The sequence below is a fragment of the Phycodurus eques genome, chromosome 11 (genome assembly GCF_024500275.1).
Source record: "Phycodurus eques isolate BA_2022a chromosome 11, UOR_Pequ_1.1, whole genome shotgun sequence".
Classification (NCBI taxonomy): Eukaryota; Metazoa; Chordata; class Actinopteri; order Syngnathiformes; family Syngnathidae; genus Phycodurus; species Phycodurus eques.
Genome location: NC_084535.1, coordinates 4,713,442 through 4,733,784, shown reverse-complemented (window position 1 = coordinate 4,733,784; position 20,343 = coordinate 4,713,442). Strand labels below are relative to the sequence as shown.

Genomic DNA, 20,343 nt, shown 5'->3' with positions numbered 1-20,343 from the left:
GGCCATGCGGCTCCCTCTCATCTTCTTGTGTGCAAATTAGGATTAGGACGAGATATTTTCAAGGGATGTTTTTGGATTAAGATTCTAAAAGGAATTGTTAAAAGTGAGGATTCATCCTGATGTGTGTGGTTTTTGTTTTTGTTTTGTTTTTTATGCATTTTTTTATGCATTAGAGATGTAGACGTCAGAATGTGGTCACTTCATTAGGTACACTCGAGGAATGAACGCTCACAAGTGTCAAAATGGTAACAATGAAAAAAGGGGGGGGGGAAAAGTTGTGTATTTGATTTATCTGAGAGTCCAAATATTATAAACAGCTCTCAGTAACACGCACTGCAAAATACATATATTGGATTCATATGAATATATTCAGTAACCACAGTAATTCATTTTAAAAAGATATACACATTTAATACAAATATGATTAGAACTAATTATTATAGTAATATCTTCAATTGTTTATGTACTCTACGAAATATTATTGTATTCTTCTTGTATCTTTAAAGTGCCTAAATATCATCACCATTTTTATTATTGTAATAATCTATATTATTATTAGTATTAGTAGTAGATAATTGTCCATGTTTTGTATTATTATATTTGTTTAGTTTTTTTTTCCAACCCCAATTCCAATGAAGTTGGGACGTTGTATGAAACAAATAAAAACAGAATACAGTGATTTGCAAATCATGTTCAACCTATATTTAATTGAATGCACTACAAAGACAATATATTTAATGTTCAAACCGATAAACGTTATTGTTTTTAGCAAATAATCATGAACTTAGAATTTGATGGCTGCAACCCGTTCCAAAAAAGCTGGGACAGGTGGCAAAAAAGGTGAACGGGCTAATTGGAAAAAGGTGGTTCACCTCTTTGTGAACAAGTGCGTGAGAAAATAGTCGAACAGTTTAAGGACAATGTTCCTCAATGTACAATTGCAAGGAATTTAGGGGATTTCATCATCTAGGGTCCATAATATCATCAAAAGGTTCAGAGACTCTGGAGAAATCACTGCATGTAAGCGGCAAGGCCGAAAACCAACATTGAATGCCCGTGACCTTCGATCCCTCAGGCGGCACTGCATCAAAAACCGACATCAATGTGTAAAGGATATCACCACGTGGGCTCAGAAACACTTCAGAAAACCAATGTCAGTAAATACAGTCCGGCGCTACACCCGTAAGTGCCACTTGAAACTCTACTATGCAAAGCTAAAGGCATTTATCAACAACAAACAGAAACGCCGCCGGCTTCTCTGGGCCCAAACTCGTCTAAGATGGTCTGACGCAAAGTGGAAAAGTATTCTGTGGTCCGACGAGTCCACATTTCAAATTCTTTTTGGAAATTGTGAACGTCGTGTCCTCCGGGCCAGAGGAAAAGAACCATTCGGACCGTTATGGACGCAAAGTTCAAAAGCCAGCATCTGTGATGGTATGGGGCTGTGTTAGTGCCAATGGCATGGGTAACTTACACATCTGTGAAGGCACCATTCATGCTGAAAGGTACATACAGGTTTTGGAGAAAGATATGCTGCCATCCAAGCAACGTCTTTTTCATGGACGCCCTTGCTTATTTCAGCAGAACAATGCCAAACCACATTCTGCATGTGGCTTCGTAGTACAAGAGTGCGGGTACCGGACTGGCCTGCCTGCAGTCCAGACCTGTCTCCCATTGAAAATGTGTGGCACATTGTGAAGCGTAAAATCCGACAACGGAGACCCCGGACTGTTGAACCGCTGAAGCTGTAGCTTCAGCGGTTCAACAGACGTTTATTGAACGTGGTTAAAAGAAAAGGTGATGTAACACGGTGGTAAACATGACCCTGTCCCAGCTTTTTTGAAACGTGTTGCCGCCATAAAATTCTAAGTTCATGATTATTTGCTAAAAACAAGAACGTTTATCAGTTTGAACATTAAATATCTTGTCTTTATAGTGTATTCAATTCAATATGGGTTGAACATGATTTGCAAATCATCAAAATTCTGTTTTCATTTATGTTTAACACAACGTCCCAACTTGGGACATTGGGGTTGAACAAACAGCATTTGAAATAATAATGCATTTATCGCATTATTATTTCATTATATATTTTTTATGATGATGATTAACTGACTTTTTTATTGTATTATGATGATGAATATCTGACTCTTGTATGTCATTAAATAATGTGATAAATGCTCCCATCCGTCCTATTCCCACATAATGAGGCGTCGGCCCGTAGTAGCGACCTGTGTCCAGTAGAGGGCACTACTACACAGCAGCTCCATTCACCTTTGCGTCCATTTTCTCTTGCCACCCACTCACTCACTCGCTATCTGATCAAAGGCCTGTTTAAAAACGAGTTGATACAGTTAAGTTAGCAGCTGCTTTGACGTCCGGCGGCGGTGACACGAAAAAATCAATCAATAAAATGAAAATAAAAAAAGAAAATCCCATGGCAACCAACTGTCAAACAAGTGGGGAATGTCCATTCAAAAACAAAACAACGAGACGGCGCGCATGCAGCACTGCGGCGCTATCTGAAAAATGCGCAGTGCGATAGTGACGCATGTGCACACAATGGCTTTTTTGGCGTGTGCGTGCGACTAACAGGAGTGATCCGATGACAATCGCAAGGTTGAATGCGGGACACTCGCTCAATTAACGCGTACAAGATGTCCCACAAAAAAATTTCAACAAAAAGGTGCACGGCCGCAAACAACCGCATTGACTGTGTGTGTGGATTCTGCATCATGTGTTTTTAATATCCAAAATTGTTTTATTTTGAACTGATTTTCTATTTTTATAACAAAGACATAACTCCAACCGTAAACTATAGGAAATCAATTCATATTCATTTCATTTTCATGAATTCATATTCACCACTATAGTGCCACTTTTAGCTTTTGCAATTAAAGCTCACTGATAAACTATTGTGCTGCACTAGTAATACCACTAGGCACGAATAGTATCAATGGGTAGTAGTAGTAGCCGGCTGTTACCAGTAAAGCCAAATACCAATCAAATACTGGGGCACTTTTGCACGGAATATGTCAAATATACATTATATATAATGGAAAATGCAATGAAACGAAATGATGAGCAAAACTACTTGTTCATTGTGTTTATTACTAAGTAGTGACATTTTTTGTCCCTCCATCAGTTAACACTGTAAAAAAAAAAAAAAAAAAAATGTCCATCACTTTACTCGTCACTTGCAAACGGGTACAATAAAGCAACAATGATCTATTTGGATGTTTTGCGCTTCTGTTTATATTAGTAGATGTCGCATTAAACTTCCGCACGTGACTGCGAGATGGTTTGCTGCACCGCGTGTCTGACGTTTTTATCTGAGGGTGAACCTTTTATCTTCAAATCAAAAATAACAGCATAAACATATATGAGGGAAAGATTTCCGCGCTGGCGCAGATAAACTCATCGACTCTTTTTGGGGTTGAAGCACAACGTAGGCATTTATTTTCCATTCATGTTAGTTGAAAAGACGACAAATAAGACGTCAGTTGGTTTCGATGGCTGGGAGATGTTAATCTTGAACACAGCAGCTCATGCTGTGGTTTAGTAAAGCTATTGCTTGTCACAATGCATTCTAATGTAAAAAACAAATATATATACAAAAATACCAAAAGCTTAAAGGGGACATATTATGTAAATTTGGCCAACTGCAGTGATCCCCCGCTATATCGTGGATTTTTAAGATTTTTAATTAATAGTTGGACACCTTTGTGCAATACTACAATGTCCCTGTAGATGGCGATTGATTGATGGGTTATCTCCATTTTCCACAAATGTACCAACCTGCACTTCTTTAATTTACTAACGAAGTGCCTTCCACACTCTCTGCCCATGACTTGGAAGCTTGGCAGGGTGAAGATCCAGAGATACCTTCAAGCGAGGACAGTGTAGTCCGCTGCCGGACTACACTGTCTGAAGCGCTACATTAGCTAAAAGGTCAGCAGAGTGCCCTTGAGTTTAATCGGATGTTAATTTTTTATTTTCATTTTTTATTCTGACAGTGCTCGATACTAGATTGCGCCGTGAAGTTATCGACGCAGTAGGGTGTGGGGGGGGGGGGGGGGGGGGCAATGTGTGTTTGGTGATGCGTCTGCTGCATGCGCCACAGTAATTTAGGGTACCTTTGTGGATTCCTGTTGAAGTTGCGCCTCAACCAGGGGGGGGAAAAAAACACGTCACGCATGGTAATACAATCTGTACTCGCCATTGGTACAGCAGTATTTGAGGCGGGATTGGGGCTGCCTCGCCGGCATGAGACAGGGCCGCCTTCGCCAATGGGACAAAAAGAGGGTGTGCAAAGTGTGATGCAATTATCTCTCCTTGGGGTATTGTGATGACTGGGAACTGTTTTAAATTGTGAAAACAAATGCATAATATGTCACCTTTAAGATTTAAGACAAAAAAAATCACTCGCGTTCTCCAATGGAAAAACATGTACAGCAAAAAAAATAAAATAAAAATAAAAAACAGCTCACAAAATATAGTAATGGACATGTTCTTAATCATAAACATAATTAAGTTTCTAAACTGGGAAAGATTGCTAATAAATATCATATAAATTAATTCATTTGCAATCGAGGCTTCAATCACTGCACAATACCAACTTGGCTCGGGAACTAGAAAAACCAGGCCGCGCTGAACGCATCAGTCAAAGTGAGACAAAGGCTAATTAAGGTCTCCTGTTTTTAGTTCCTGTGGCCTAACGTGAGCAGGTTTCTTTAATCTTTGTCTTTTCTAGCTGTTTACCCTCAAATGTCCCAATTACGAATCCATCCAACCATTAAACGACCACGTACTCCAAACAGTACCTTGTTGAAAAATGCCATTAGTGAGTCAGCACTGTGCAGTGGAAAAGGAACAAAAAGGAATCCCAATTAGCCTCCCTATTGTCTTCCGGTCTACTGTTGATCTGGTATTTGAGTAAAAACGTACTGCCTGTGCGTCTCCTAATAATCATCATCATCCTTATCATCACCAGAATGTGCCGCTACGTTCCGGAACTCAGCCACTTTGAGCGCTGCCGTCGCCGGTCCGCTGCACGCGGGCCGCTATCATCTCCTTGGACGCCGCCCTGCGCTCGCCGGCCAGACCCAGGAAGCACATGAGGTCGATGAAGGCGGTGGTCGGGTTGAGCCTGCAGCCGAACTCGCTGGTGGCGTAGTCGAAGGGGAACGTGTGGTGGTAGTTGTGGAAGCCTTCCCCTGGCAATGCGACAGACACTGTCAAGAATACCGCTTTTTTTTGTCCTATTCTAAGCAGCAAAACCCAACGAGTGACCAGAATTAAAAGTTCTTCTCGTTACGAACTGTCTCTCAGCTGATTTGTTTTCTTTGACTAGCAAACAGAAATGTGAGAAACAAGCGCTAGCTGTTGGCAGCAAACTCACCTCACTTCACAACAAGTAGCAGATTTTGCACAATTCTTCAAAAAAGAGGTTTCAAGCTGTTTATTGCCACTTCCAGATGAAGTTTACCGTCAAACTAAATATTTCACAAAGAAAATAACACGTTGCGTATTTAAAACAACTAAACGTTGCCTTAATCAAAAGTCTGCTATCTTAATGCTAACACGCTGCAAAACGCCGTAGGCGCACTCACAAAACTAGCGTCGACCGTCGGACTGTTATAACCCTTTAAGCAACAGTTTTGACAGACATGGAGACAGACTATATAATACTTACAGGAATATATTCTTTATCCTCTGCAAAAAATGACCAATATTACTGCAGCTTGCTCAGCAGTTGTGACCATCTCACGGACGTACTGTAGGTTAGTGATGGACTGCGGCGTCACGAACAGAGGACGGCTTGCACAGTGAAACATTTTAACGTGCATCCTAGGTTGCGACTGATAAAATAGCACTCGGTCACGTAAATCGAGGTAACAATGTGTTTATAGAAAGATGCGGCACGCTCTGAGAAAGAAAATGTTATTTCGGGAGTGACTCAACTTGGCCGTCCCCATAACACATAACACAGTTCGCCTTTGGTGGCGGTCTCCTTGTTACTGAGTGTCAATCTAATTTGCTTTGAATAAAACTTCAACAGTGTATACATTTGTAGACACACAAAGGAACATTGGGTAATTGGAAATTTGATAGCCCTTTGCTACTAAATAGCTCCAGAAAAAGTAGCTGACTTGGACATTCTTGTAAAACACCATTTTTATGCAATTAGACAGTTTGTAGATGCAAGGCCTTCTCTTCTGGTCTAAATACTAAATGTTACAAAATATTGTAACATTTTCTCAGGCCATAGTGTTTTTCCTGACTGCACTGCTTCCAGTACTGAATGTGGATGCTGGATTTTTTTTTTTGTCCAATCAGATTTAAGATTCAGCGTGTTGCCATGTCAATCGAGGCGTTCTTCGCAGAGGATAAATAATATATGCCGGTGAGTATCGTTATATTATCTGTTTACATGTTTTGATCCACTGTTTAAGTTCAAACATCAGTTGCTATTTGTGATCCCGTCTATGGTGTTGTGCATTGTTTGTTAGCATTAAGCTAAACCGACTTAAGCGAAGCTATGTGGTTGTTTTGAATACATAACTTTCAGTTATCTTTGATTTGTGTTTCGTTCGACAGTAAACCTCAACTGGGAGTGGCAATAAAGAGGTTGAACCCTCTGTTTGCAAAATCTTTGACATTCTGCCAAACTGCTGCTTGCTGTGGGAAATGAGAAAGATGAACTTTCCTACCTATGGCGCTGAAGGCGACAATTCTGTTCTCCCTGGGGTTGATGGTGTGGTCGTAGGGCCTGTTGCCCCACATGTGCGCGGCGCTGTTGACCAGCCAGGTGGCGTTGAGCCCAATCGTGTACCTCAGCAAGCCGGGCAGGAAGTAGCCCACCAGGAGGGACTCGCCCAAGAAGTACCAGGGAACCAACATGGGGACCAGGAAGCACAAGAGCAACACAGAGAGCTTGTAGTGCCTGAAATAAACACACATACAGTATTGTACAGCATATATCCCACTAAATCTCATGTTTTGGATGCATGAGTGAAGGAAACATTGAATAACACGTTGTTGCTAGGGAGAAAACTGGCACATATGCATGCTTGCATGTTCATCAAATAGAAATGTACATATGCAGTACAGTTCATGGAAAGCGATATTACACCAACAACAACAACACTACTGTATATTATTGCTAAAAAGGTGAAAGAAGAATCATGTTCAAAATGGTAAGGATGTTTCCTTTTGTCTAAACATATAATACTGTAAGCTGGGTGCATATGTTATACAGGATGTCACAGACAATATTGTGTATGCATGAAGTTCCCGTGACCAGCATGGGAGCGAGATAACACCCGATTGAACACACCGGTTCCCCGTTCACACCTGAGACCTCGTAACACTAACGAGTCGCACGACACCAGCAAGGAAAAATGGATAATTGGGCCCTATTTTGACACTCTCACTTGGGGGTGTACTCACTTTTGTTGCCAGTGTTTTTAAGTGGCTGTGTGCGTGCAGACAAAATTCAAGGCACATTTGAATGACGGATGACAGTTAAGTGGAATGAATTTTTAAACAGCTGTTGTTGCACTGACTATATACGTTCTAAGTAGGGCCCGACCGATTTTTTCGAGGCCGCTTCCAATATTTGGCAGAATAAAATTCCAATAATGGATTAATCAGACGCTTCATTTCAAAAATATATAATTAACAACATAATTATTTGCGTCTCTTAACGCTTACGATAATAAAGATATGAATTACAGGCAGAACATTTGCCTTTTTGTAACAATACTTTGTCCTTTATTATTTGTTGAAGTTTACAACAGAGAGAAAAATCTGCCAAATTTTGTGAGATTTCTGAGGGCAATAATTGTTTGAATGTCATTATCTTTGTCTTATGTTGTAATGTGTTCATGTGTAAAAGGGTCAAAGAAAATCAGCAAAGAAATCGGCCAATTGTTGCCTTTTTGAAAAGGGCTCATATCGACCGATTAATCGGTCGAGTCCTAGTTCTGATTCGTGTTATGTTTTTTGCTACCAGAGAAAACCCACAACAGCGCACGGCAACAAGAAAGATGACAGGTGACCTCCGAATTGCCAAGACTGTGTTCTCCTTACCGTCTTTGGAACATGACCACTTTATCGGCCTTGAGGTCGGACAGCTCCAGTTTTCGGCCCTTCTCGACGACGTCGGGGTGCTTGCGAACCAGGAGCCAGCCGATGTGCGCGAAGAAGAAGCCCCGCTTGGCGTTGTGGGGGTCGGCGTCCGTCTCCGAATACTTGTGATGAATGCGGTGGTCCCTCGCCCACTCGTATATGTCGTTCTGCAGGCGAGATCAGAGCGCCAGATCACTGGGATCGACGGGTACACCTGCGCAATATCATGAGCGCCAAAGCGAGAGCTGTATCACGGAATCGGCCTTTGCAAAGATAACACCGTGTTCCCCGCTATGGTCCATCTACGAGAGACAAATTCCTTGTGTGTTTTGACATACATGGTGCGGTTATTGTCGTGTGATTTGTTTGTTGGTGTTGTTGCTCCATGTGTTTTAAGCTTTATATTTATTGTAAGACCTATGCTAATTCCCATTAGCCCGTCAATGGCGTTTGGCATTATATGGTAGCGTGAAGCTAAAGCACGTTCAGAATGAGACGGTTTGGTTGAGCATTGTGGTATTTCAATGTACAATGTTAAATTTGCTTTTGTTTTATGGGTCAGTTTTATAGCAAGCCCCACCTGGGAGTGTCAAATAAAGCTTGGCCTCTTATTTGGAAAACTGCAAGCGAGAGTAAGAACAGGCACTAAAAAATTATTTAAAGAGTGCGTTTTAATAAGTTCAAATCTGTTTAAAGTGTGTACTGGTGCTAAAATAGAATTAAATGCTGTTAACCAAACCACATAACTTTGCCTTGTGAAAGCCTGATAGCTTATTGCTAATGCACAATGCCATAGACAGGCTAACGAAACTAGCATTGATGCCACGGTAGTTATAACCCTTAACGCAATCGATAGTTGAATGGAGCAGCAACACATGTAGACAGACAATGTAACAAAATACATGACAAATACAAATAAAATACAAAACTGTACAGTGCTATTTTTCCTATTAAAAAAACCTTTACAAACATTTTTGCGGAAGTGGAAACGGATTAATGATATTTCCTTTCATTTCAACGGGGGAAAGTGATTTGCGATGCGAATGTTTTGAGTAAAGCGCTTGTCCACGTAATATATTATATAAAGCACCACTCTTTTTTTATTATTATTGAAATGTTGATTGTTTTTAAATATTGATTGTGAACTAACTGCTCCTGATGTACGTGGCGCAGTTGGATGGCTGTTAAATTGCGTATTGACGCTTTCTCTTATTGCGCCACGACGATTCAATCGGGTAAGGCCCAGGTATCAGACGCGCTGCCGTTTACCGTTCTCATTGATGGGAAGGAAGAAGAAAGTCATGAATATGCATGTGTTGGTGACAGTAAAGATGACTCTTCAGCTCGTAACTGGGCATAAATGCACGCCACAGCCGCCATCTCATTGCAATTGCGCGTCACTGTGTTAGAAAAGTGTCGTACCTGAAAGGCCATTGAGTTGGCCAGAGCCAGGAAGACTCGCAGGGCCGGTGAAGCCTTGTAGGATCTGTGGCTCCATAACCTGTGCGCGCCGGCCGTTACGCCGAGGGCGCTGATGAAGAAGCACACGGCAGCTACAGAAGAAAGAAGAATTACAAAGTGTCACTTTTTGGACTGACATTGGGAGTAGGTGTAAGGTCGGGTGTGCGGTTTGTTGTTGTTGTCTGCGCGCGTCGGGCACAAGCATGCAGGGGCCTTCTGGCAGCCGACGACAAATTGTGTTGTGGTGCCACGCGGTCCACAATGGAATGTCTATGGGAGTGCTGATTGTGCTTTGTCTCCCGCTGTGAAATAATATGCAGCCCAGCATTGCAAAGACAAGGGGGAGGGGGGTAAGGGGGGGTGGGGGGAGGGGGGTTGGGGGTGGGCATGGGGCAGACTCGAGACAAAGTGAAGACTGTTCAGGAATTTGTGAAATGTCTCGATCGTCTGCTGTGCAGGCTGCAAATTCTAATGGCTGCATCTTAAAAAGGATTACAATAATGGGGACATAATATCGCGATTATCATTCACTGTGAAGCTCATTGCAGATTACATAAAGATGAAGGATCTTATAGGGTGAACTTTATCCATAATTCACACCATGATAAAGGATGATACAGCTCATTCACTTGTCAGCAGTGGATAATAATAATAATAATAATTTTCAATTCAGTTTTCCCCATTGAAATGAATGGAAAAGTCATTAATCCATTACAGCCCCCCCCCCCCCCCTAAAAAACAATAATGAGAAAAGTATAAATCTATAATATTATACCTTGTAAAACATACAGTAATTCCATAATTAAATTGAATGTTTTTTTTTTTTGGTGGCTGGTATCAGCAGCCTTCACGAGTACCCGATACGTTGAAGTAAGGCCAGTATGGGCCCGATAGTGATGCCAGGTGCCGGTATTCGATCAGCTGTACTTTAAATAACAAGTTAACAGCATTTACATAAGTCCTGGGAAGGATTTTTTGTAATTTTTTTATACGCCTTATTTTTTTTATATGTGCTGATGTCATTGCAATAAATTTTTATAACATAAGATAATTCTTTATTGACTCCCACAGGGGTTATTCAAGTGTTACATAAGTACCGGGTAAAGCACACATTAGATTGTTGAAAGAAAAATTAAAACAACATTAAATTAATAGAATTGTCAGAATTTCCAGGAAGGACATTTTGAATGTATACACATATGCTGATGTATAAATAAAATAAAAAATTGTGCTATTATTTTGAATCATATCACTAAATATCCATCCATCCAGCCTATCCCAGCTATCTTCGGGCGAGAGGAACCGGTCGCCAGCCAATCGCAGGGCACACAGAAACAAACAACCATCCGCGCACACATTAACATCTAAGGGCAATTTAGAGTTGTCAATTAACCTAGCATGCACGTTTTTGGGACGTGCCCGGGGAAAAGCCACCCAGGCACGGGGAGAACATGCAAACTCCACACAGGCAGGGCCGGGGTTTGAACCCCGGTCCCCAGAACTGTCAGGCAGATGTGCTGACCAGTCGTCCACCGTGCCGCTATCACTAAATATATATTGTGCACATATAAGAACATTTCTATTAAAATCAACTAACTATATATATATATATATATATATATATATATATTTTTTTTTTATTATTATTATTATTTTTTTAATTTTATTTCGCAGCAATGAAATACCCCAAATCCAATGTCCCCAAACTTTTGACCTGTGCTACTTTATACTTTCTGCATCAGCACTTCTTCAAGTACCGTTTGTGAGTACTTCGCTGTGCTATAATACTGTGCCACTGCCGTGTACTAGTGCGTACTTACTCCAAGCCAGCGTGAGTCCGCGAGCGCTGGGGATGAGGAAGACTCCGTAGATTGCGCCGGCGTGCAGCATCGCCATGAGCCAGATGTTCCTCCACACCAGGGTCCTGCGGGGTTTGGGACCTACTTTCTCCGCGTAGGTGTCGTCGAACACATCCTCCGTCGACGCCCGTGACTCTTCCGCGGTGCCAGCTGGGCACTTGGCATCAGGACGGCTGCTGGCGGGCATTTGGCAAACGACAGTAGGCAAAGCACCCGCACCTAAAAAGCAATCAAACGTAAAACACATTTTATTTACATTTAGTGTAAGATTTCGCGTAGTTTATTTGTGTGCTTTTTTTTTGTGTGTGCTCACCGTGCAGAGATCCAGTGGCGGGCCAGTGTGCAAATGATGTGTGCGAGTCATCAAGTCCTCCTTATTATGCACCGCGTGTGCGTGTCCAAATGTCCGATTGGCTCTTTGCTTATCTGATGTTGTGTGCGTTGTGTGCGAGTCAGCATTCCAAACGGCAACTTTTGCAGCGGACCTGCCACATGTTGAGCTTCAACGTGGAAACTAGGTCGCGCTATTAATAATAAAGAGAGAAGAAGAAATGTGTCGAAAGTCCAACTAAACAAATAAAATATTTATGGCAGTTTTAAGCAGAGGACGCTTGGCTCCCCCTGCTGTCTGAAAACTAGTCGAGGTTTGCATCCCGCATGTGGGAGTGGTTGGCAAACTTTTTACACCAGCACAAAAACAACAACAACAACAACAAATACACTTCAAGTATCACCAGCAAGACCGACAGTGATAAATATGTAACTATATCACATTATTCAGTTTGCTGTAAAATGGACTCCTGCATATTCGTGGTCAAGCACCTGCGGATTCATCTGTTCATGTATTTGTTTTCCAATTTTTTTTCCTTTTTATTTTTGGGGGGGGGGGGGGGGTGGTTACTTCACAAATATTTTGGAATGGCGCTCATTGCACATGTATTAGTCAACATTTAAATATTAATATTTTGAAAATGAATATAAAAAACGAATGTATTATTTAAAATATGCGTCAAATGTAATCAAATAGAATAATGGCAAATTAATGTATTCATCTGTATTTAATTTGAGCATTTATCAGCCCAAAAAGCTGGAAAATTCCTCAACTCGAGACGTGTGGCGAGGGAGCGACCGGGTGACGTCATTGTTACCGTGGCAACCAATCAGGCGTCACCACCCAACCCTCGCCCCCACGAGTGCGCAGCAATTCTTTCTACTCGAGGGGGCGACAAAAAAAAAAAAATAATAATAATAATAACAACAACATGGATGTGTGCATCCGCCAGCTGCGTGTGTCCGCACCGTAGCGGAGCTGGGTAGTGCGCAAGCCCGGAGGAGCGCTGCTGTCTCGGTCCAGCGCCGCCGCCACCACCGCTGACTTTTGGAGCCAACATGGCCGAGGACGACAGCGAGTGGGTGGTGGAGAGCATCGTGGGCTACCTGGGAAGTCCCGAGTGGGTCATCCCCGTCACGGACTTCATGGAGCACAAATGCACAGGTGATATAATAGAGAACATTAGATCGTCCTTAGCTTTGTTTACGTTTGAACGGGAGCTCAGCAAGCCTCCATTTTGGCTCCGTGTCTGAAGCTAATAATGCATGTGGAGCGATCTTTATCTGTATTACGGTTGATATTTTGGCGCCAATTCGCGTAGTCATTCAAATATAAAACAATTTTTAGCCGCTAAAAAGACGCGCGTGATTAAATGTCGCAATTAATAGTTACATTTAGAAAGAACAACTCTAGCGTCATTAGCCACTACCTCCAGTAGCCTCCATTTTGGCTCCCTGACTGAAGCTAATGCTAACGTTGGAAGATGTTTGTCGATATTAAAAAGGATATTTTGGTGCCAATTAGCGATGTAATTTAAATTTAACTATTTTGATCATCGATTAATCGTTTAGAGACACTGTTTAACTTAAAATTGTCCAAATCCTTGGAATTTCAGCCTCTTAACATTCAATATTCTCAGATTTCTGTAGGCTTCCATGAAAACAGACTAATTATCTTTGTGATTTAAAAAAAAAAAAAAAAAAAAAGGCCATTTGCAAACATTAGCCTTTACTTTGGAAAACAAATGAACATTTTTGTCTATTTTCTGACATGTTATGGACTAAACCATCATTTTGTGGACTGTCAATCTAAAATAATGTCCTGTTTTTGAGCAAAGGGATGGAAAAAAAATAAAATAAAAAGTTTATCCAATTCATTGATTAGTTGAAAAATATATTAAAATAATTAGTTGAAGCCCTAATTAAAATTGAGATAAATAACCAAAGTTTCACAAGCCACTACTTCCACTAGCCTTTTCTCCTTTATTTTGGCTCCATGGCCAAAGCTAATGCTAACTTGGAAATATATTTATCTATATAATTAACATTTCACATTTTGTTGCAAATTAGCATTCAATTTTTTTAAATATTTAAACCCTGCTTTGACTAATCTACATGTCGTTACGTTTCAGTGTTTGACGACGAAGATGAAAATAAGTTAGCGTACACGGAAATCCATCAGCAGTACAAAAAATTGGTGAGTACAGCTGTTTTTCACATGCCAACAAATACAGAAATACACATTAAATTGTTAAAAAAAAAAAAAGCTTTTTTAAAATTATAACCATGCAAAATAAAATTTGTTCTTTCCAAGTGTTGTTGTCCTAAAAAAATATGTATGCATAAAATGTAAACAAAATTTTGGGGATTAATAATAGTATAAATAAATAAAATTGTGTTCTAATTGTATAAATAAGCCTTTCCCAACTGTTCAAATTAACAAATCCCTTGGATAGTTTAAAAAAAAAAAAAAAAAAAGATAAACATTACATTTTCTACAATAAATGTTAATAATCAAAATTAGAAAATGTCAGTCCAAAAAGTGACACTGTGTGTAGTGACTCGATATAATATGTTTCACTTTTTAAAGTAAACTACTGACTAAAATACATTTTCTACGATATCCCAATGTATTGAGTGGTACCTGTACATACAGCATCTTTTGCTTTTGCAGGTAGAGAAGCTATTGGAAAATTACATGCAGGAGGTGGGCATCAACGAGCAGCAGTTTTTGGACGCGTGCACCTCACCTTTTGCCAAGTCCAAAACGGTGCAGGTACGCTGGGGTCCTTGTTCGCAAGTCCACCTCACCGCAAAATCGTAGCGATCTGTTAATTTCACAATAACAGGGGAAAGAAAGTAAACCGCTGACCTCATTTGCTCCATTTTTGGTTTCAGTCCGTGTTCCAGCCAGTCCTGGCCACAGATGACTTCCAGATGTTTCGCTCCCTGATGGTCCAGAAGAACATGGAGCTGCAGCTTCAGGCCCTGCGGGTGATCAAAGAGAGGAACGGTAAGCGTTGCAGATAGACACACGTATGTACACAAAGAGCGCTAACGTGCCTGCTAAAGTAACACGTCCATCGTCCAGGAGCGCTTCCCGATTGTCTGACCGACGGTGAGGACGTGATGACGGACCTGCAGCAGCAAGAGATGAAGATCCTGCAGGAGGTCCTCAAGTTAGTTCTCTTTTTATTTAGTAATGCCACAAGTGGGTTCTGCTTTTTTACAACAAGACAGACAAATATTAATCATAAGACAAATCAGCGGTACCCTCCCAAAAACCAGATGCTATGCTAAATAAACTTTTTATACATTTATACATGTGTAATGATTTCGAAGCGTCTCATGTAAGTTGGCCACGGTGCTCGGCCTGCTCTCCTGATGGGATTTGGTGAGCGGCATCCTGACCCAGAAAGGGACGTCCTCTTTAAGCTACTTAGGCTCATGCTAATTTAAGTAGGAACCATTGGCACTAGTAACAAATCGCTACTGAGGAAGAGTGAGTATTTTTATCCACTTTGTCCTACCTGGATGTACATCGGCGCTGGGAGGTGTGCCACCGCCTCTCCCCAAATCCAAAACACCACCATGAATTATTGTGAGGGATTGATTGGGTGAGGCGATCCATTTTCTGGAGAAGTAGTAGAGAAAGTTACTTTACTTGATTTATATATTGTTTGAAATGTTGGGAAATAAAAAAAAAAAAACACTAATTAACTAAAATATCCCCCCTCCCCCCCCCCAAAAAAAATTATGTAAGGAAAACTGACAACAATGTCAGAGATGCATGTTTTTGATGTGTGTGTGCGTGCGTGCGTGGGGGCTAACAAAACTGACCCCAAAAAATACTTCTATTTTGCGGGTTAAAAACAAAAAAATACCCCCAAGAACAAGGAATACTTTTATGTCTCGAAATTTTGGTTTGTTTTTTTAGATAGTGTTTTTGGCATAATACTTTTTTGTTTGTTTGTTTTTTAAAAGCTAAAACAAATTGGAAAAACGTTTTGTTTTGGGGGTTTTAAAGATTTTAAGATAAAAGATTTTAAAATATTCAAAATTGGATATGCTCAACATACTCTTCTTTGTGGGCTAAAACTAAGGAACTCACAAAAGCTGCAGAAACTGTTTTTTATCCAAAATAACCCCAAAAAATGTTTTGCTTTTGGGGGAAAGAAAACATTTTTTTTTTTAAATGGATATACTTGATTTTTATAATAACAAAAACACCTAATATTCTTTGTGGATGAATACTTGATTTATATCCCAAAAAATAAAATCTGTTGGTTGGGGTTTAAAAAAAAGATAAGAACTCAAATTTTGGATATACCTGCTCTTTATCATACAGGAACCAACATACTATTCTTTGTGGATTAAAAATATTGAACTCAATAAGTGGAGAGAATTGATTTTCATCGTACACAAAAAAACAATTCTATCGATGCTACGTATTTGTTTTTTCCCCAAAAAGAAAAAAAACAAATTTCAGTGAAAAACTAAAGTGGATGTTGTGAGTTTGCTAGAATTCTTTCTTTTTCAGGAAGTCGAAAGAGGAGTACGAGGAGGAAATGTCGTGGCGATTGCTGCTGGAGGAGGAGCGTGCGTGTTCTACGTCCGGCGGAAAAGCCCAAAAGAGCGCCTCTGCTACTCCCGCACAAGATGGCGCCTCTGCCGAGGTAAAGCCTCAACCTCAAATTAGGGCAGAGAGTTTAATTTTCAGGCTGCTAATTGCCTGTGTTGTCGTATTGAACGGTTTATTCCAGGCTCAGGCCCGAGCCGACAACAGCGGCACAGACGCTCACCGAGCACAAACGAGGAATGGAAAGAGCGCAGCCGCTCGGTCTAATCAGGTCGGAAACTGAACAGTAGCAGACATGGTACACTAGACTACATCATCATCCTCCAGATTACAGTATGTCACTTACCACTGAGTAATATGGTCACAGTGTTTTAGCTCAACATTTTAGGACTTTTCATTTTTATATGTAACATTTTCCCCCCTTGATTAAAAAAAAGTAACTATTTTCTGATTTAAAAAAAATCATTTATTTTAATAAGCTATACTTGATTAGACTAAAATTACACAATATTTGACTTGTAAGTCTTTTCCCTACAGGTCAATGGCAAGGCATCCCAAAATCCTGAGAGCAAGTTGGCTGTCACAGCAGTTGTGAAGCATGTAGAAAAAAGCAGCTCCTCGTCTTCTACACGTACCCCTGGTGAAAGCAGCAATATTTGAGGCGTATGTTGATTAAGTGTATTCAAGTGAATGATTGTGTGCGCAGGCGGCGTCAGTGCCAGCATGGAGCCCAAAGTCCTCCCACCCGTGAGAGCGCCCGTCAGCACGGAGCAGACGGCGGGAGAATCCTGCCTGGAGGAAGCGCACAGGGAGGCTGGCTTCGCTCAGCCTTACACCGTGAGTCCCAAAATAATAATAAATACATTTGAAACATAACGTGTGTATATATATATATATATATATATAGATATATATATATATATAGATAGATAGATCGATAGTTGTGGTAACCTTAATCAATTTGTTTTTGGTTAAATAATACCTCTGACTGGATCAAAACAAGAATTAGAATTAACAAGAGTTACGTTGTTTTTTTCAAATAAAAAAATACTTGTCTTGTTTACTAGACTTGTTTTTTTTGGCAATCAACAAAACAGTGAAAACATTTTTAAACATATCTGAAAAAGCAAAAATTATTTTGTTTGTACTAAAAATAAAAAAAAAAAATGGTGAAAAAAAAAATGTTTAGTCATGTAAAAAAAGGGGACTAAATGCAATAGATAAAAAATGAAAACTGGAAAAAGATACCCGTTTTAAAACACTTATACTATTTATTTTTGTATTTAAAAAAATTCATTATGTTTAACAACCTTATTCAGTCACAGGATAAAAACATTATAAACAAACACCATAACATAGCAATGAGATGTACACATCTGCAAACTACAATAATAAATGAACATTAACATTGTAAACACTGACCGTTTGATACAACTCTTGGGTATGTGAACCTAATATTATGCCCAATGAATGTTGAATGTATGCATACCCCACATCTTCATGTAAACCGTCCTTCCAGGACCTGTCGGCGTATCAGCAGGAGCGTCTCCAGCAGAGGGCGTCCTACCTACGCGAGCAGCGCGACAAGCTGCAAGCTCTCAAGAAGGACCGGACCGCCAAGCAGAAACCCTCACCCGAGGAGGAGACACCATGCTCCCCCTCCTCGCCCGCGCCTCCTCCGGCCTCCGTGAGTCGGATTCAGACGCGACGACTTTGGCGCGGTCTTTGACGCTAGCTTTTTCTTCTCCCAGGAGATTTCGACAGAGGAGCGCAAGAAGCTGCAGAAGAGAAAACACCTGGCCGACAAGCTGAAGGAGGAAGTCATCAAGAAATGAGCTCCTCCGTGCGCAACATGAATGCAGTCTTGTGGGTTTATTTATTATAACTGGGAAAGCTCACCTTTGTTCCCCCGTTAGACGTGGTAGCCTCACAAAGATCTTTCCGGATGAGGGACGAGCCGCTTTCATGCTGCCTTCGCAGCACATCGGAGTAAACGGCAGAGCTGGGATTTAGTCGCTCGGCCCTTCCAGAGTGCGTTTAGTGAAAATTACATTCGACGCAAAAAGGGCACGGGGTAGTGATCGTCACGCGTGGAGCTTCAAAATCCCCTTACGCACTGGCAGTATTACACTTCTGGGACAGGACAACAAGCTAGTAAAAAGCCATTTTAGATGCCAGTTTTTACCGGCTCGCTGTCCTGCATGGAAGGTACCGATGCGGGATAGCGGTGTTGGAATTCGACCCACAGATTTGCCACCTACTGAGGCTTGCATTGCCCGTGTGAAAGGAGCTTTTTACCACCTCGTATGCCGGGTAATACGCTTGCCGTCCTGTGTCTCTGCTACGAATGCGGGATGGAGGAGTTGAACTCAGCCCTCGTCTAAGGCCCGCTGCACACTGAGCTACGTAGTCGAAAGCGACTGGACAACTGCGGAAAAATATAAAGTTGCCACACCAAGCGATTGATCCGCCAATGTGCTCCAATGGAAAAGCTGCGACCCAGCATCGGGTTTTGAGGTTTCACATACAGTATTTTGTACTGTATTATTATAATGTTTTGTTTTTTCTTAATGAACCACAAAAACATGGCGGAATTATCAAGTAAGTTTTTCAATTGAAGTAACCTATGGCTAATTTTGTCCACTGGAGGTCGCATTGTTGCTACATTTAATTTCTGTGGAAATGATTACCTACTGTCGAAATATTAAGACACTGAATCTTGCAAAATGTCAGTCAAAAGCTTCAGTTCACAACAGGTGGGTTTGGTGGAACTCTTTTGGGTTTTTGTTCATGCACAGCCACAACTTGTACATATATTTCTGCATACATTTACAAGGCACGTGGATGATTCGCTGGTTGATTTCAACTCCCTCATCCCGCATTGGTACCTCCCACACAGGACAGCAAAGAACTGGGAAATGGATGATAGGAAGCTCGAAACTTCGTCCTGCGGCGGTACCTTTCGCACAGACAGCGAAGAGCCGCGACAAAGGCAGTACAAAGCTGGCTTAAGACAGGCCTGTGTTAAAGCGGCTACTGACTGTTGTACAAAAAATATGTCAAATTGTGTGTGTCAAAAAGCCGCATGTTGGCCACCTCTTGCTCTAGACAACTTGGACCTATGTTGATGTTTTAATCATGGCAAAAAGAACTATGTGAACTGCATATAGAGCTACTCTAGCATAAGGCAACATTGCTCCTGCATAACACACCATTAGTATGTCTAGTGTCCTGATGTTATACTGTTATAAAATAACCCAGTGCTTTTATGTGGACCATTTTGTGCATAATGGGGGCCAATGGTGTCAGAATGTACAGTAGTTCTAAGCAATCATGATGCATCGTTAAGTACGCATGCAATACTCAATGTACTCTTGAATAAATTACCTTTTGTAAAGTGTATTTTGTTTTAAACAGCTGTTTCTTTCTTTTTTTGCGGGGGGGGGGGGGGGGGGGGGGGGGAATCATGCCACTAAAGATGAGCACCAGTGATGGAAAAAAATAACTGGTGAACCAGACTAGGAAATGGAAGTTGCGGTAGTCCCTCCGTGACGACATTCCGCAAAGTAGCAACCATATATTTAGTTGACATTTTAATGCCTTATGCATAATACCAATACAAAACATATGAAGGTGCTGGTATTATTTTTGCCCACTTGGGGTCACCATCCTCAAAATCTACACTTTAGTATCTGTAACTTTGATTGTGTGTGCCTTTAAAAGGCAGGGCCGATGCGTGACGCGAGAGTTCGCAAACGAGAGTAATTGGCATTTGTTAGCTCAGGTTAGGCGGCACGGTGGACGACTGGTTAGAGCGTCAGCCTCACAGTTCTGAGGTGCAGGGTTCAATCCCCGTCCCCGCCTGTGTGGAGTTTGCATGTTCTCCCCGTGGCTGCGTGGGTTTTCTCCGGGCACTTCGGTTTCCTCCCACATCCCAAAAACATGTATTAATTGGAGACTCTAAATTGCCCGTAGGCATGA

At 41.1% G+C, this 20,343-nt stretch overlaps 2 protein-coding genes across 2 annotated transcripts; one reads left to right on the top strand and one right to left on the bottom strand.

Annotated features, from left to right (window-relative positions):
* Positions 1-3,091: 3,091 nt before the first annotated feature.
* scdb (stearoyl-CoA desaturase b) lies at positions 3,092-11,875 on the bottom strand. The gene is made up of 6 exons (XM_061689632.1): positions 11,767-11,875; positions 11,415-11,672; positions 9,556-9,686; positions 8,095-8,300; positions 6,714-6,946; positions 3,092-5,216 (listed from the first exon to the last, which is right to left on the bottom strand). Exons 2-6 carry the CDS (start codon positions 11,638-11,640, stop codon positions 5,017-5,019), a joined length of 996 nt encoding a protein of 331 aa, XP_061545616.1. The 5' UTR covers positions 11,641-11,672; positions 11,767-11,875; the 3' UTR covers positions 3,092-5,016.
* A 741-nt stretch (positions 11,876-12,616) lies between these two features.
* On the top strand, positions 12,617-19,762 carry cfap36 (cilia and flagella associated protein 36). Its single transcript, XM_061689630.1, has 11 exons — positions 12,617-12,948; positions 13,916-13,980; positions 14,458-14,559; positions 14,682-14,796; positions 14,875-14,962; positions 16,324-16,459; positions 16,547-16,633; positions 16,900-17,002; positions 17,069-17,199; positions 17,882-18,049; positions 18,114-19,762. Exons 1-11 carry the CDS (start codon positions 12,843-12,845, stop codon positions 18,195-18,197), a joined length of 1,185 nt encoding a protein of 394 aa, XP_061545614.1. The 5' UTR covers positions 12,617-12,842; the 3' UTR covers positions 18,198-19,762.
* The last annotated feature ends 581 nt before the right edge of the window (positions 19,763-20,343 follow it).

Bases quoted from the DNA above. Each gene is read 5' to 3' on its own strand.
- scdb (XM_061689632.1), bottom strand. From the start codon at position 11,640: ATGCCCGCCAGCAGCCGTCCTGATGCCAAGTGCCCAGCTGGCACCGCG. The intron at 9,687-11,414 runs GTAAGTACGCAC...TTTCTTCTGTAG, and splicing joins CGGACTCACGCTGGCTTGGA to CTGCCGTGTGCTTCTTCATC. The intron at 6,947-8,094 runs GTAAGGAGAACA...TGTTTATTTCAG, and splicing joins GTGGTCATGTTCCAAAGACG to GCACTACAAGCTCTCTGTGT.
- cfap36 (XM_061689630.1), top strand. From the start codon at position 12,843: ATGGCCGAGGACGACAGCGAGTGGGTGGTGGAGAGCATCGTGGGCTAC. The intron at 14,560-14,681 runs GTACGCTGGGGT...TTTTGGTTTCAG, and splicing joins CCAAGTCCAAAACGGTGCAG to TCCGTGTTCCAGCCAGTCCT. The intron at 17,200-17,881 runs GTGAGTCCCAAA...CCGTCCTTCCAG, and splicing joins GCTTCGCTCAGCCTTACACC to GACCTGTCGGCGTATCAGCA.